Here is a 15,615-nt window from a genome sequence, read left to right as displayed (position 1 = left end):
TTACAAATGTAGTAAAGCAGGGAAGAGTCCGGGGCTTTGTACAGTGTTTTAACATGTTGGTGAGTCAGTGTTTTGCCAGTAAGGTGTCACTCATTTTGTCAGTTTAGAAGGCTACTGGATGAGACTTGGTGTAATTGCTCTTGTAGATTTTTTTCCACTCAGGGGAGAGTTGACAAAGAGCCTCTCACTCGCTATCATCCCATCTCCGTGTCTCAGACTCAGGGTGTCTCTTCGGCCTCTGGTGCCGGGAAGGGAAAGTGGCCAGCAGAGAGTCAGTGTGCGTTGTGCTGCCGCTGTGGGACAGGAATGCTGGGCCGGGACGGCTGTGTTTGTACTTGTCACTCAATGCACTTCCAGTGGTGGGGAGAGCTGCAGAAGCACTTAGTTGCCTGTGTCATACAGGGATTGGATTTTTGAGGCCTCGTTTGCTGCCTTGTTGCTTCTGTAAACATTTCCGGGTGCCAAACCCAGTCGGACGCACTGAGAAACACATATGATTTTGCTGGGAAAATTATGGAAAATGAACTGGGGTGAGCCTGACTTAAAGTCCAGTTTATTAAAACTAGGGCTGCTATTATTGCAGTTTGGTACATTCAGTGGTACCATAACTGATAGAAATGAAAGTCATTTCATAGGTTGAGAAACATGGCGACATGGCAACAAGTCTTATGGGGCGAGAAACAATTCTTACTAAATTGTCTAAGTGTCTTTTTATTTTATTTTTATTTTTTTACATAATTGCGATTTCTTTGTTTAACCACATTTAATTGCTACCATTAGCTAAGGTCCTAAGAGGTTTGACTGGTAATTGTTGATTTTGTTTAGATATGCCAAATTGTAATTATATAAGTGATTATTGGTCAGACTATATATTTTTTATATATTATTTAAATTGTTTTTGCCACTTGAGCCTATACACGTTCATAGCAGAAAATGTTTACTTAATAGACTGTGTATTTGTGTTATTATATTATCTGGGTCACATTAAAGTTCTATAACCAAAATACTACATAAGGCAGGAAGCATGAGCAGTAAAGGCACTGAGTCTGTATTTCCTTATTTGACAGAAATCTATGCAGTTACCTGTTATTTCTGACAATTTGATAAACAAAAAGGATATTATGCTTTAGTAAATAAAACCCCAATTAACAAAAGAAATATTAATATTTAAATAAATCAACGTGAGAATCTGTTACAGGCTGACTCTGGACCATAAAACTGAGGTTAGATCTCATATTCAAGTTTATGTTCTGCTTGTTAGACAGTTGTTTGGTAAATTGCTCTTAAACACATTTGGAGAGGATTTGAATTCCTATTTTTATTCTCAATTGTTATCATTTTGGTGCTGGTGATTTTCTTTTGGGGCTGGCTAAAACTTGTTTTGGGGGGTTGCCAAAAATTCCTCTATGGAGGAAAAACCCTCTGATGTATAAAGCTACTTCTGATACTACGCCACGACCTGCATGTGCTTTGCAAGAAATGCATTCTGATCTGATGGTAGTAATATGCCTCTGCAGTGAAACTGTTGAAAATGACATTCATGTTTAGCTAACGTGTGCCTACCTGCCCAGGAACGGCCCATTTAGATACATAACTTGTAGATAAATCTGTAAAAAAGGCCTCTCTTGGTGTGAGAGTAATATTTGGGTACATGATCCATGACAAATCATTACATTGTGTCAATGACAATAACATTGAATTGAATTGAAAATCAAGAGAATTTTAAATGACCGAGAATGCTCTGTACTTTTACTTTAGCTCCACACAACATTTCGGTTTTTAATTATGAGACAAAGTCCGGGTAATGAGCTGCCAGAACTTTCTCTGTTATTTTATGGATTCATTTCGGAGTCTATCTATCTCTAGCTATGGAAATAGGAGGTAAGTGGTAATAAATGATCCAGTAAATGTATGTGCTCGTCTTAATCTGGCCTGTGGATGCTGTTGTATGTCAGATAGATAGATAGATAGATAGATAGATAGATAGATAGAGATACTTTATTTATCCCAAAGGAAATTAAGGAGAGGTAAGCGTGGTGGGAGATGGCCTCCGCCCTTGCAGGGCTCCCCCCCCGCCCTCCGCACACAGGCCACCCAGCAGATGAGCTCTCAGAAACCCAAAGGCAAACAGACACGCTGGCTTATCAGAGTGTTTAAACAGCACGGCATGGTGGGAGAAAAGCGTGTTCTTAAACAGGATGGAGAACCCTTCAACCTGTGGGAGAAGCCCTTCGCTGTCATTATCCCCATCCGTGGGGGGAGTGTTTACACTGCGTATCAGATACACAGGTTTTCTTTGCTCCTTGTCAAGTGTTACCGCTCATCAGAAGTGAACGTACAGTAAAAAGCAGCTAAATGTGAGGAGTCAGCGCTTGTAGACTCGGTGTATATGTTTCGCCTGGTCAGCATTGGAGACCTGCCGCTCGCTCGCAGCCTCCTCGCGCCTCTGTTTTCAATTACCGGCTCGGAAACGGTGAAGAAAGATTAGAGATTAAATCATGTCTTAGGGTCTATTTTTTCACGAGGCTGTGGCAGCGCGATAAATGGAGAATGACAGGGCTTTCATGTAGCTGAAATGGGGATACCCTGAGCCCTCCTCTTAATGCCGCTCTGGAAGTGGCCAAACACAAACACTCAAGATGCCTCTATCCTTCCCATTCCGGACCTGTCACAGGAGCTGGTGGCCAATACAAGAAAAAGGAAATAAAGAAATAGCAGAACCCACATCTGTAATGGGGGAGACCTAGTATGACAGCCATTGCTCATTTCCCCCAGTGGCTCATGAAAAATGCATTTTTTTGTATAATACGATAGTCTGTATGCAGAGCTATTCACAGCAGTATAGATTTCTTGCAGATTTAAGAAATCATGCGGCCTGGATTGCAGCTTTTCACCAGGCTTAGCTCTGCTTTGCTCTCCCAGCCGGTCACTGTGGATTGGTCCACAGCGAGGCCCACACCTCCATTTGACTCTTTACTGGAGTTTAAATATTAACATGACACGTGCATGGGATTCACAGTGAGGTATTTGCATTGGTGGCTTTGCCATTACTGGGAATCATTTCAGGGTTTTTCTTGACTCAGAGGGCCCTATCCTGCACCCTGCGCAGCGCAACACAAGTCTCTTTGCTAGTTTAAGACCGACCCAGTTGTCAGTTTCCCGTCCAGCGCCCACGTGGTTTAAATAGCAAATGCACCTGCGCCCATCTGTAGCCCATGGGCGTGCTGGTCTTACAGGAAGTAAGTGTGTTCAGGTGCATTCTGGGCGTATTGCTATCTTGAGGCAGCGGGAAGTGATTGCGCCATTGACCAACAAAAACCTGGTCTGGAGTCAGTAACGCAGCATTTCACGCCATCTCTCACGCCTGCTTCACCTTGTGGAGTTTTGGTGGCATAGTGCTCGTGCCATATACGATCTGCTCGCGCGTTTTCACTTCACTCATGATCAGATCCGTTTCTTCTCCTTCCTGCTCAGCAAATCCTCCAATCCTCAAACTAGCAAAAGTGGATTTGGACACGCCCTAAAAGCACCTGCGCCAGGCGCTTTACGCCATGCGCTTAGATCGTTAAAATAGAACCCAGAATGAGTCTTTGTTACCTCATTTGACAGAAAGCTATGCATAGTCCTCTAATTTCTGACAATGTGATACACAAAAATGTCTATTACGTAAATTACGAGTAAATGAAACCCCAATTAACAAAAGTGGTTAAAAAAGTAGTTTGATTTTTTAATTTGACTTTTTATTGATCCCCTGTGGGGAAATTACAATTTGTTAGAAATCACTACACACAGGCCTGAAATACACACACATGCTCAGGACCTATTCATGCACAAATGGAGAGATGTCCGAGTGAGTGTGCTGCCAGTGCTGGACCAGCGCCATGAGCGGTTGGTGGGGGGTACGGTGCCTTGCTCAATAGCACATTGGCAGTGCCCAGGAGGTGAACTGGCATCTCTCCAGCTACCAATCCACACTCCATAATTTGGTCTGTACTGGGACTTGAAGCCCAATTCCCTACGGACTGAGCTACAGCCCCCGCTGTTAAATACTACCGTTAAAAAAAACACCGGGAGAGTCCGCTACCGCCTGACTCTGGCGATAAAACTGAGATTAGCGCTCCTATATTAATTCTTAATTCTTATCATTTTGGCACTGGTGGGGGGCAAAATTCCTCTATGTAGGAAAAACCCTGCATTTGTAACTTTCGAAAAATGTTGGCTGGGTGAATAATTTGGGCGTATGAGTGTTGTTTGTTAAAAGTCAGCACACAGACAGCGATGAGCCTTCTTTCTCACGAGTCTATCAGGTTTGTTTACCGCCTCGGTCAAAGGTAAAATGTTGAAATGATCCGTGTGCTTGTGCTTGATACGTCTGCTTATCTCTTCGCTCCACTGGAGAATGTTTCCTCTCGGAGATAGGACTCGTTATAAACACGTCGGACCTCTTTACTGACCCAAGGACTCATCAGAATAAAAATAGCCTGGTTATTTACCTCCAGGAGTGACAGGCTGCAGTTTGTCCCGGGCAGATGCCTCCACATGACAGTTGCTATGCATTTTCAGGGTTTCCGCAGGGTCTTAAACAAATCCCAAATTTTTTATTTTACCTAAAAAAAAAAGTATTGTGTTCTAGGTCTTATATTTTTTTTAATTCTCCTATGTCCATGCAACGTTACCTCTAATGCTCTTTTTTTATTATTCCGTGGGGTTGTAGTTCTTTCTGTCGCTAGTCCAAATATAATTTTGCTGTATTATAACTCCAAATTAGACCAACATGTAACTTCTATTGCAGCCAATCAGCTTTGGTGTTATTGGCGCAAGTCTCTTTCAGATTGTACCACAAACATAAAACCGATTTTATTCTTCAGCTCTGGGCAAGTACTTGGCTTGAAAGTTAGGGCTCAGTTGGTGTTGTGATAAAGGTCTTAAATATCATTCATAATGGTCTTTAAAAGCTTTAAATTTGACTTGGTGAAACCCTGGTTTTGGTGGCTCAGGGTGCTTGATGCCTGGGGGGGGCGGGGGGAGGTTGAGTCAAATACACAACGCTTTGTTCTGTCATGCCCTCTACATGATGGGAATCCAGGCTTTAAGTGACGACTCTTGCAGACTGTGTTTGCACAGGACTAATATCACCTGGAGGCTTTCTGGGATTAGTAATGACTGCTGAGATCATCGGAGAACAGCTCGCCGTGTGAACCGGGCTTAAAACCTCGCTGACAATCTCAGCTAGATCTCTTGAGTTTCTGGTGGAGGGTAGGGTAGCTGTCATTGAAATGTTTTGATACCGGCATGGGCGTATTAACCCTTTACTGACAGCTTAGGTACTGCATAGTACATGTCTTTGTCACAATTTGTGGGATCCTTATCAAAAACTGGAAAGGGCTTATGTTGAAATGAATATTGGCGAATTTGTTGTTTTCTCACCTCGCCACCAGACCACTCTGGTTTATCAAAACGGTGATGAACATTTTCCTCTGCAAGATGATTAATGGGACATGAGGGAAGAAGAAACATCATTTTGCTTTTTTTTTCTTAGCTTGTTTTTTGGTAATATGTTGTATATTTTTACTTATAACAATTGTTATATAATAATATAATAATACATAACAATAATGAATCAAACATCTGAGAATTTTAAAGGGAAAATCACTCATCAGTTCATTATTTTAATGGGTCATCTTTTTCAGTTTTCAAAAAACATGACAAATTATAAAACTGATCACTGAATCATTTTATGAGCAGTGGGGGTAACTGATAAATGATATGATATCCCCACATAATACTGTATGTGCAAATAGGGTTTCTAACTTTTTGTCTTTGTCCTCTTTGTTCAATTCAATTCAACAACTTTATTAATTCTACAAAGGGGCAGTTAGTGAAGAACAGCTCCAGACAACACACACATACATAACAGCACACAGCCCTAAATCTAGGTCTAAACCCTAGAGAGTAGATACATAATACTCAAAAAATAGATTTTATCCATTTAAAAGTCAAATTGCAGAAGGGATAAAAGTGATTAGTTTTAATAGCAGGTCAAATCTGACGACGTCTTGATGGCAACAGAGAAAATTCCCTGAAGAAGACAAAATCCTCGTTGCTTTATGCAAGATTTTTTTTGTTTCACAACAATGGTTGTAGAGCAGGTTTAGACGATATTGTTCAGGCTGTTTCTGTCTTTCACCGCCCCGGCCTTATTCTGTTGTTTTGTTGTCGTCCTTGTGCAGCGTGTGGTCGAGGTTTCTACAAGTCTTCCTCCCAGGACCTCCAGTGCTCTCGCTGTCCGGCGCACAGCTTGAACGACCGCGAGGGCTCCTGGCGCTGTGACTGCGAGGACGGCTACTACCGAGCCCTCTCCGACCCTCCGTCTGTGGCCTGCACAAGTAAGTCTGCCGTGCCGTTGCTAGGTAAACACGGCGCACATCACTCGATGGGATCTGAATTTAAACAGCCACGCATGCGAGGGGAAGAAGCCCAGTGCAGAGCCTCGGCAGACCTGTTCAGTCCGTCTCCAGTGGTCTCGTGAAAAGCCCCAGATGTGTTCCATAGCGTTTCCTCTCTGCCTCGCAGTGTGTCATTATAATTATGTTTGCAGGCTTGCATGTCTGTTTTCTGTCTTAGCTGCTTGCTAATGATGAGAGGAGCAATTTGCCATTTCCCGTCTGAAAGATTGCAATTACAGTCGGCAGCGGCAGCCCAGGCAGCACCCTGCGTCTTCATTTGTCCTGGCCAGTGTAACCATTATGTGACAGCCATTGATGGCTTATTTACACAGTCCGGGGGGGGGGGATTCAGTCTGAAGGGCGGGGCTAATTTAGCTCCAAATCCATTCTCAAACAAGTTTAATTCAAGGTGCTCCTGGATGGGTTTTTTTTTGTTCGTTTTTTTACCTGCTGCTTTCGGCTACTGTGCACGGGGAGTGTCCCACCCCAGCAGGGCCATGTTAGCACTCTGCTTTTTATCTCTGGAGGTAAACAGCCCGCGTTAACATAATCTCTGCACCTTATCTGTGTGCCTTCATTCCACTGATAATGTATCACAAGACTCCTGGATAGGCCCGCAGGCTTCTGGCTGCTAAACACCCTCCGCTTGCTTTTCTTTTTTTTAACACATCTATTTAGATAGAGTAGTATGAAGATAAATCAACATTTAATATTGTGGTAATTTATGTTGTACCATTTTCTGTTAAAAACAAGAAAAAAAACAGGTATGCATAATTATGCAGGAAAATCAGCATGCCTGGTTCACATCCTGAGTAGTGCCGCTTTTTCCCTGAACACACAAAGTAGGCCAAGTCAGAATCTCTAGTGTGTGTGTGTGTGTGTGTGTGTGTGTGTGTGTGTGTGTGTGTGTGTGTGTGTGTGTGTGTGTGTGTGTGTGTGTGTGTGTGTGTGTGTGTGTGTGTGTGTGTGTGTGTGGTGAGATATTATGCACATAGTACAATGTTACGAGCGCTGCAGTGGCTTGTTCATGCATTAAATCAGAGAAACAGAGAGATAGGAGTTTGGATTTAATGTTGTAAATATCCTATAAAAATGATTCTTTGTCATTTATAGGCGTCTGTAAAGCAGCTTTGCCTCTGCCTGCCCCAAAACCACAACACATTGCTGTGGCACAGTGCACAGGTGTGGTGATGTCATCAATAGTGTGTTCTTCAGTCATTCATTATTTGGCACAAGCTTCGGAAGGTTTTCTCAGAACCTTTCATTCCACTTTTGTGGGAAAATAATGTTTCTGCTGGGTGTAGGTTTATTATACAAGTGAAAATATTGAATCAGGATGATCATATTTTAATTAAAACAGTGGGTTAGATAGTGGGTTGTTCCTCTCCATGCTATAAGCATTTGGAAGAAATGTGCTCAGTATTTATGTCCGTCTCAAACTGCTCCCTCTGTCCATGAGCTAGTGGACCGGCCAGAGAGTCAGCCATTTCCTTTTTGCCTTTAGCTACAGTCAGTTAGATTTACATTCTCCACAAAAGCTGCACAATTCACTTTCTGAGCTCTGTCACATACTATGTACTTGTTGTAATCATGTTTTGAGCATATAGCATGTCCACTCAGGAAAACCGATGTTTTTAAATGCTGGTATTGGGACCAAAATCACATTTTAGTAGTGTTCATGAACACAATTGTGCAGCAGAAATAAAGAGTGGGCCATGGTGTGACAGCTCTGGCTACAGCACCAACAACACATAAATAAAGTAATGAATCCTTTACTGCTGGTTGGGGATCAATAGTGTTTGCCCTGGGCCCCCTTAGTCTGTGAATCCGGTCATGGCCATTTCCTGTTTGCATGAACCAGCTGAACATTGGGTAGAAATGTTGTTAATATGACACCACTATGAAATGCTGCCCTGGAATCCCATCGCATGTGAGTGACTCATTAGTGCCCCCGTTTCCATTCAAACAGTGCCTAATATACTACACTGTACATTGATTGACTACATGTTAAAGTATAGCAACCCGTGTGACACACATGTCACTTTGGTTTCCTTTTAAACAGTTTGCAGGCATCATTATCACTTGTCATTTAAAGAATTTGCCACATTCTTCCACTTATAAATGAAAAGTTGAGTTTATAAGCAATAAGCACATCACTTGAGTACACCCAGCCTTACAGTATTTGCTCTGGTATGACCAGTAGCTAATGGTGGCCGTTGGTAGCTGGTAATGTTAGCACACTTTCCACGGATGTACTGTATATCTGTATTGCTGTGTAACTGACAGTACATTTAGCATGTGGGTTTATCTCAAATGTAAAAGAAGAAGTAAACATTACTGAACCTCTGCAGTGAACATGTTTGTTTGCTGTTTGGGGTGAGATTCCTTCTGCTCTGTGTCAGGTCTCCTAATGATGGTGTCTTTATGCACTGTAATGTGCACTGTATGTGAGAATGCAAATGTCCTAATCAGTTGGAGTGGACATCAAACGGTCTTTACCCTGCTAGCTCCCTAGTACCGAGTCTGTGTAATGTCCGAATGTGTGAATAGAGCAGGTCATTGGAGAATTCACAGCGAGCAATGGCGTGTTGATGAGGTTTCTGAAACAAACATAAGAAAATACAAAAATGTCTAACTGTAGAGTCCACGAAATTTGCAAACTTCTGTCGTTAAAGGCCAAACCTGAAATCAAAGAACGGCTAGAACCTCATTTTTAAGCAAATCACAAACCGGCTACGCGATCATGGTATATTTTTTGCGTCCTGCCTCCTGCACGCTCTACCCAGGTGCCAGCCCTCGTCTAAACCAAACCGAGGATTCCCAGTAAGTGAGAATGTGTCTGACACGTTTGCTGCCACATGAAGTGGTAAGAACAGGAGAAAGTTCCCACTTCTTTGCAGTGTCCTCTGGCTGTTCCCCTCTGGGTAATCACCTTGGCCAAGTAGTGTAGTAATTACTGAAGTTGCCTAATGCACACTTTCCATTATTCATTTTCATTAACTTGGGGTCTACACTTGATGACCCCATACCATTATATGTAAATATGTATTTTTTAACTTGTATGAATAGCTTCGCCCTCCTCCTCATTCACCCGGCACAATTTTTGCACGGCTTTCTGTACGTGCATTTCCTCATTCATCGCTGGATTAAGTCAGTGTGACCATTAGTCTCTGTGATTTCCTTTTTCAAGCCTTATCCTGACCAGGAGTGAATAGTAATTGAAAATGAATTTGCACTGCCTGAACAAATAACTTGATTGACAGATTTTTTTAAATAGGGGTTTGTAAAGCTACCATATCTCAGGCCTTAGCAAAACAGTGAGATGGATCTCTGGCACACAGAGATTAAGAATGTGTCTATGAGGATTTGAGAGGAAATGAGATGAAGATGTAATGTGGGGACATGAAAAGCCAAATCCACGCTGAATAAAGATGAGGGAAGAAGTTCCAAAAACATAGCTCCAGATACATTGTGTCCCATGTGGTATGTGTTAAGAGGGGGCGAAAGAAAAAAAAATGCATTTGTTTTTTTAATGTTTGTCCATGCCATTCATATGCAAAGTTGTGAGAAAATGAGATATATGGGGACAGCAATGGGGGGGCATTTTCTCCTGAGGCAAGACACAGACAGCAGTTGTTGACAGATTGGGGAGTGGGCATCAATCATGCAACAGCTGTGAGCGGTGCTGGTGCAAGCTAGGGGCTGAAAAGGGCATTTGTGAGCAGTCGTCTACTCCTCCCAGCCCCCGCTGCGCCCCTTAAAAATGTGCCACCTCAACAAGTTGACATCCGTCAGAGGGTCCAACCAGCCTGGAGTTGCTAGGGGACTGCAGAATGTAGCGGCTAGTGTTGCAATGATCCATGCGCCCAGATTTTAGCAATTACTGTGGTCAGGGCTAGATGAACCAACAAGGAGGCACCGGGGTAAAAGTGACCCTCCCCCATCCCACTTTTTTTGGTTATAGTTTGATTGGAAGCCTCTTAATTTAGGAATATGCACTATAAAAGCATTTCATCAACTACAGTTTTTAAGATGCAAAATCTAGATTTTGACAAGTCCCTTTTACAAGACAGGACTTTGTGAATAATCGGTAAAACCGTAGAAGGAATGGTTAGGTAATAGTAACAGGTATGGGTATAAAGCAGAACAAATGCCCTTACCATTTCAGTTAATATTGTACTTTAATGAAGCAAACAAATGAGCAAATTTATCAAATAACCAAAAAGTACTTGCTGCACAAGTAATCTGGAGCCTTCGTGGACCTTCGGGGTCTGGGGCCTCTGGGCTGTGATGCTCGTTTTGCCCAGTTGGTGATTCAGCCATCCAGCCGTCCATTATCCATACCAGCTCATCTGTTTCTCGAGTGAATACAATGTTGGCATAATCAATAGTAATGATTACACCAAACCAAGAGTTACGATCGATGCTGGGAAAGCACACAACATATTATTTACTTGAATGTAATCATTTTAAATGATTAGGACTGATGTCTCCAGCTCGTTGGTCGATTAGTTGGTCGATATGCTCTTGTACGACCTAATTCTCATTTGTCGGATAGTCGCTAGTGTTAATTTCATAAGGCCGCCTGTCCATGGGAGCGCTTTGGAGACGCTTTTTTCAGCTGAGATGCCTTTGTTGAGTCTGGTTGCAGTGATATGGAATATCCACAGATGTCGGCGGTCATATGGGTCAGCACAAGGTACTTGTTGAGTACTTTCTCTGGATGCGGGGAAGGCTGAAGCAAGTAGGGAGAGAGGACAGATGTGTACTGTCCAGCAGTATATATTTCTCCTGATGTAGGATGTGACGGTTGGTCTCTGTGGTGTTTTGTCCCGCCCACTGTGATTGTGTAAAAAGTAATACCGTAGTGACGAGCGCAGCTTTTTAACCCGAGACGAACATTCATTGACTCTGCGCGACCAAAAAATAAACTCCAAATGTGCAGAATAAACACTCAGCGCCACATCGTGCCACAGATGTTCTTTTCCCCATCGACCAATCGATTGGTTGACGAGTAAGTAGAATTTCAGTCGACCAAGATTTTTTTTGGTTGAATGCAGCTCTAGAAATGATGCTGATCCAAACATAAAGCCTCTCTGTCCCCATCCTCCTCACGCACATGTTAATTCAATGTAAATTGTTGCATGCTTTTTTTTCTCCATATTGAAATTAGAAGAGGCCATGCAAATAAAGATTGAAGACACTTGACCCACAACGGCATTCCCAACTCACAGTCTGACCAATCACAATGGTCATTGTTCTGAGCCTGATTGTTTAACAGACATTAAAAGCCACTAGCACCAGGATGATCATTCCATGAGGCATCTTGGCATCAAAACTAAATTGTGTGTATTTTTAATCTTTGCATATATTCCTCAGTGGTTCAGTATGAGTGAAATCTCCCAGTTCTTACTTCATGCAGCAGACGTGCACAACAAAAGTGTTTATTGTTTTAACAGAGTCTTCAATGCTTTACTTTAATTTTTGTATTCCTGTCCATGTGCCATCATGCTCTCCCTAGAGGCTGAAATGGCATTCTAGCGTGCAGCACACATTTTGTGTGAGTTGCAAATCTATTATTGAATTCAGTGTGGTGCTGAAGAAGTGTAGAAATTTAGTTTATTTCAACAGTGGCCAGAGGCTCTTCCTCTTCTGCATGGCTTCCCTCATACAGGTTCTGCTGCAGCCACATCATTAGAGGCTAGGTCACGGGGTCACAACACACATTTGTAGAGTGAGGATTACCTCATGGGCGATTTGAATAGCACTCACCCCTGCCGCCCCTCTCCCCATTGCTCCCCAATTAGAGCAGAGCCGGCTAATTGGCTGTGGAGGGTTAAGGCAGCCCCTAGCAACTCTCAAGGCCGATAAGCGGCGGATTCCTCTGTCCTAAGCTTGGATTTACTCAGGTCTCACAACTCTGCATAGAGTGGAGATGGGCTTTGAAACATGACCTAAAAATGATCCACTACTATACTTTGTTTCCTACATGCTAGTTTATTAGATGTAGTGGATACGTATTTGCAGCTGAAGACCTTTTCTCACAATTTTTACAGAAACAGATACAGATTCAAGCAAGTCATAAAAACATGAAGGAACAACATTTTTTCTCAGACTCAGCAACGTACGCAATAGATACAAATATCCTAGCTAGAATAAAATCATAAATATAAGCTAAAACCTATAATTCATAGAGCACAGTTAAAAACCTGTTTATTCTACAACATCACAAGTTGCTGCTTTAGCTAGAAACATAAACTGTGCAAGAGCAAAAAAACGATAATAGCCCCACACGCGCTCACCAATGCTTGGTCACACTGGCAGCATTAGAAGGAAGCTAGCAAGTGATTGAGACATTTCAGGCTGTGGGGGTGCTGGCAGGCTAATCCATGAAATGAAACTTGACTAGGAGGAGGGGTGAGAGGAGAGAACACGAAAAGATAAGACAGAGTGGGGCATTGAGAGACAGAAAAAGGAGTAAAAAGAAGAGGGAGAGCAACAAGCCCTTGAGCTGTAATGATGAGAAGCAAACAGACAGCGGAGGGCGCCGACTGCATCGCAAATCTGTGCTGTAGGTGAAGTGGGGGCCGAGTTTCATGTTTCTGAGTCCAGAAGGAGCAACACAAAGTGACGCCAGGGCAGAAGAAGAAGAAAGACAGAGAAGAGGGGTCCAGTATGCTTAAAAAATCCCTGGGTAGTATGATGCGTCATCTCTCCACGTCTAAAGGGAAAAGTTTTCCCATAACCGGTTATGAGTGGCCACCCTTTTCTACATCCACACGTTTTGGTTTAAGAATGAATATATTTTGCTACGTTTATGCCTCGTGCCCACTCTACTCTTGCTTTTCCGAGCCCCTAAAACAGACATATGGAAATACCGCTGCCCCTGTTTTGCTTTGAAAACTCCTTGCTTTGTAGTCTGGACGGCATTGTTGTTACGGCAAGTATTTTCTGAATTTTGAACTCATACATAATTATACATAATGTCAGACAATCTGGTTCCGGTTTATACCGGCATGCGCATGCCCAGTGTCTGCAAATGGTCAAGAAGATTAGTTCACTTGTGTGGACGGAGATCGTTTTTGTCTCAAAATCGCAGCCTAAAAATGAAAATGTCATAGTGTAGATGTATCCTCAAAGGCTTGCCTCTTAAGCCTCCTTCCACGGCCTTTATCTGTCTCCTAGCACTCTGTCTTTGTAGTCTTGACGTGACAAATATACACTTCCAGACAGTCTCTCCTCAAAAGCTTTCATGATGTGGCGTTGCACATACAAAACATGACAAATGATAAAGAGAGCTTGAGAGAGAAGTTAAAACCATGCCGACTTTGACAAGTTTGCACACATTGGATTGTTTCTTACAAAAAGTTGTGGAACCCAGCCCCACGAAAGGGAGTTTCAGATGTTGCATGATGTTTGAAGAGGCCTTTAAGGGGGAAAAAGGGAAAAGCTTGCAGGCTAGTGTGCATCTGAAATACAATACAAAATACAAAGGTCACACAGATCCAGGGTCAGCCCTAATCTAATTTCCTCTCACCTCTTGTTGCCAAGAAATCAGCGCTTTGATTATACTGTAGATGTAGCCTTGAAGGCTTGTCTCTGTCTTTGTAGTCTTGACGTGACAAAAATACACTTTCAGACAGTCTCTCCTCAAAAGCTGTCAAGGCGCTGCACATGTGGCGTTGCACGTACGGGACACGAAAAAATTATAAAGAGAGCTTGAGTTTAAAGTTTAAACCGTGCCGACTGTCACAACTCTGCACAGATTGGATTGTCTCTTACAAAAAGTTAAGTGAGTTTCAGATGTTACATGGTGTTTGAAGAGGCATTTAGGAGGAAAAAGGAAAAGCTTGCAGGCTAGTGTGCAGCTAGCGTGTCTGAAATACAACACAAAATACAAAGATCACACAGATCCAGGGTCAGCCTAATCTAATTTCCTCTCACCTCTTGTTGCCAAGAAATCAGCACTTTGATCTGTGGCACCTGAGACCCAAATGAGTGTAGCGCGGGCAAAATGAGATGTTATCATCGCTTAGCGTGGCCATGGAAATGCTAGGATAAAAGACCCTTCAGATTTAGACTGGGAGTTTGGAAGTGTGTGTGTGTGTGTGTGTGTGTGTGTGTGTGTGTGTGTGTGTGTGTGTGTGTGTGTGTGTGTGTGTGTGTGTGTGTGTGTGTGTGTGTGTGTGTGTGTGTGTGTGTGTGTGTGTGTGTGTGTGTGTGTGTGTGTGTGTGTGTGTGTGTGTGTGTGTGTGTGTCGAGGCATACCTTCTCTTTGTCTGTGAAGCAGATGGAGAGCGCGGGTCGAGTGTCAATGCCAAGGCTGAAGTCGAGTGGCGCTATCAGCAGTCACTCCTCTCCACTTCACCTGCCACAGGTGGCTCTTTCATCTTCCCAGTCCACAGTCTCTTATCTTACCCGATAATCATGAATATGGATGTCTCCGTTGGGCCTTTGGTTCTAATGGCTTGAACAGAAAAAAAATAACAAAGTGCTGTAATTAATGAGCCAGAATATTGCGATAGCAGTTTTGGCTTTATGCATATGCATGACCTATTTTGGTAGTTAATGTGACAAATGTAATGAGTTGAGAGGTCCCTCCCAAAGATTCCCTCTGAAGAATATTTCCTGAGAAAAAAAAACCACTTTAAATCTCCCAGAGAAGTAAATGAAGATGTTCTGAAGACATTCATAAACAAAAAATACGAGTCATCTAATCTTTACTGTGTTGGAGGGGGGGCTTTATTTATATCTACATCTGGGCCATAAAAGCCAACAGCCTGGAATTTGAAAGATGAAAGCAGCAATTTGTTATTCGTTGTTTTTACGAGATGAGTTAATCTCATCGCCATTACGTGAACATTTACAGGCAAATGGTCTGTGGTCCTTCTGATACACGGAGCTGGCTGTTATTGTATGTCAAGGGAAACTGTATATGGCAGTTACAGAGCGGTGATAATGCAGGTTTAAATCGTGTTCATAAATTCTGTGGCGAGTCAGTCTTTGAGTCTTTTTTTGGAGGACATTAACTTTAAGTGTCCTGCTGTCTATATGATATACCTCTCTAAGGCAACCCAGTAAAGCCATCATCTTCAGTTGGGATATATTTTCGGAGAACAGGAGGACTTAGAGAGGGACTGTGTGTGGCGTCTGATTCCCCATGTAACCA

At 42.7% G+C, this 15,615-nt stretch overlaps 1 protein-coding gene across 5 annotated transcripts in view; it reads left to right on the top strand.

Annotated features, from left to right (window-relative positions):
• The window catches only part of epha7 (eph receptor A7), a 94,235-nt gene that overhangs the window by 17,098 nt on the left and 61,522 nt on the right, over positions 1 to 15,615 (top strand). For all 5 annotated transcript variants that reach the window (XM_028604777.1, XM_028604775.1, XM_028604774.1 and 2 more), the window contains exon 4: positions 6,231 to 6,386. In XM_028604777.1, the coding sequence (XP_028460578.1) occupies positions 6,231 to 6,386 (156 nt within the window). The remainder of the gene's footprint in view (positions 1 to 6,230; positions 6,387 to 15,615) is intronic.

Source organism: Perca flavescens, chromosome 18 (genome assembly GCF_004354835.1).
Source record: "Perca flavescens isolate YP-PL-M2 chromosome 18, PFLA_1.0, whole genome shotgun sequence".
NCBI lineage: Eukaryota > Metazoa > Chordata > Actinopteri > Perciformes > Percidae > Perca > Perca flavescens.
Note: the sequence above shows the minus strand (reverse complement) of the source record. Positions and strands in the feature narration are given on the sequence as shown.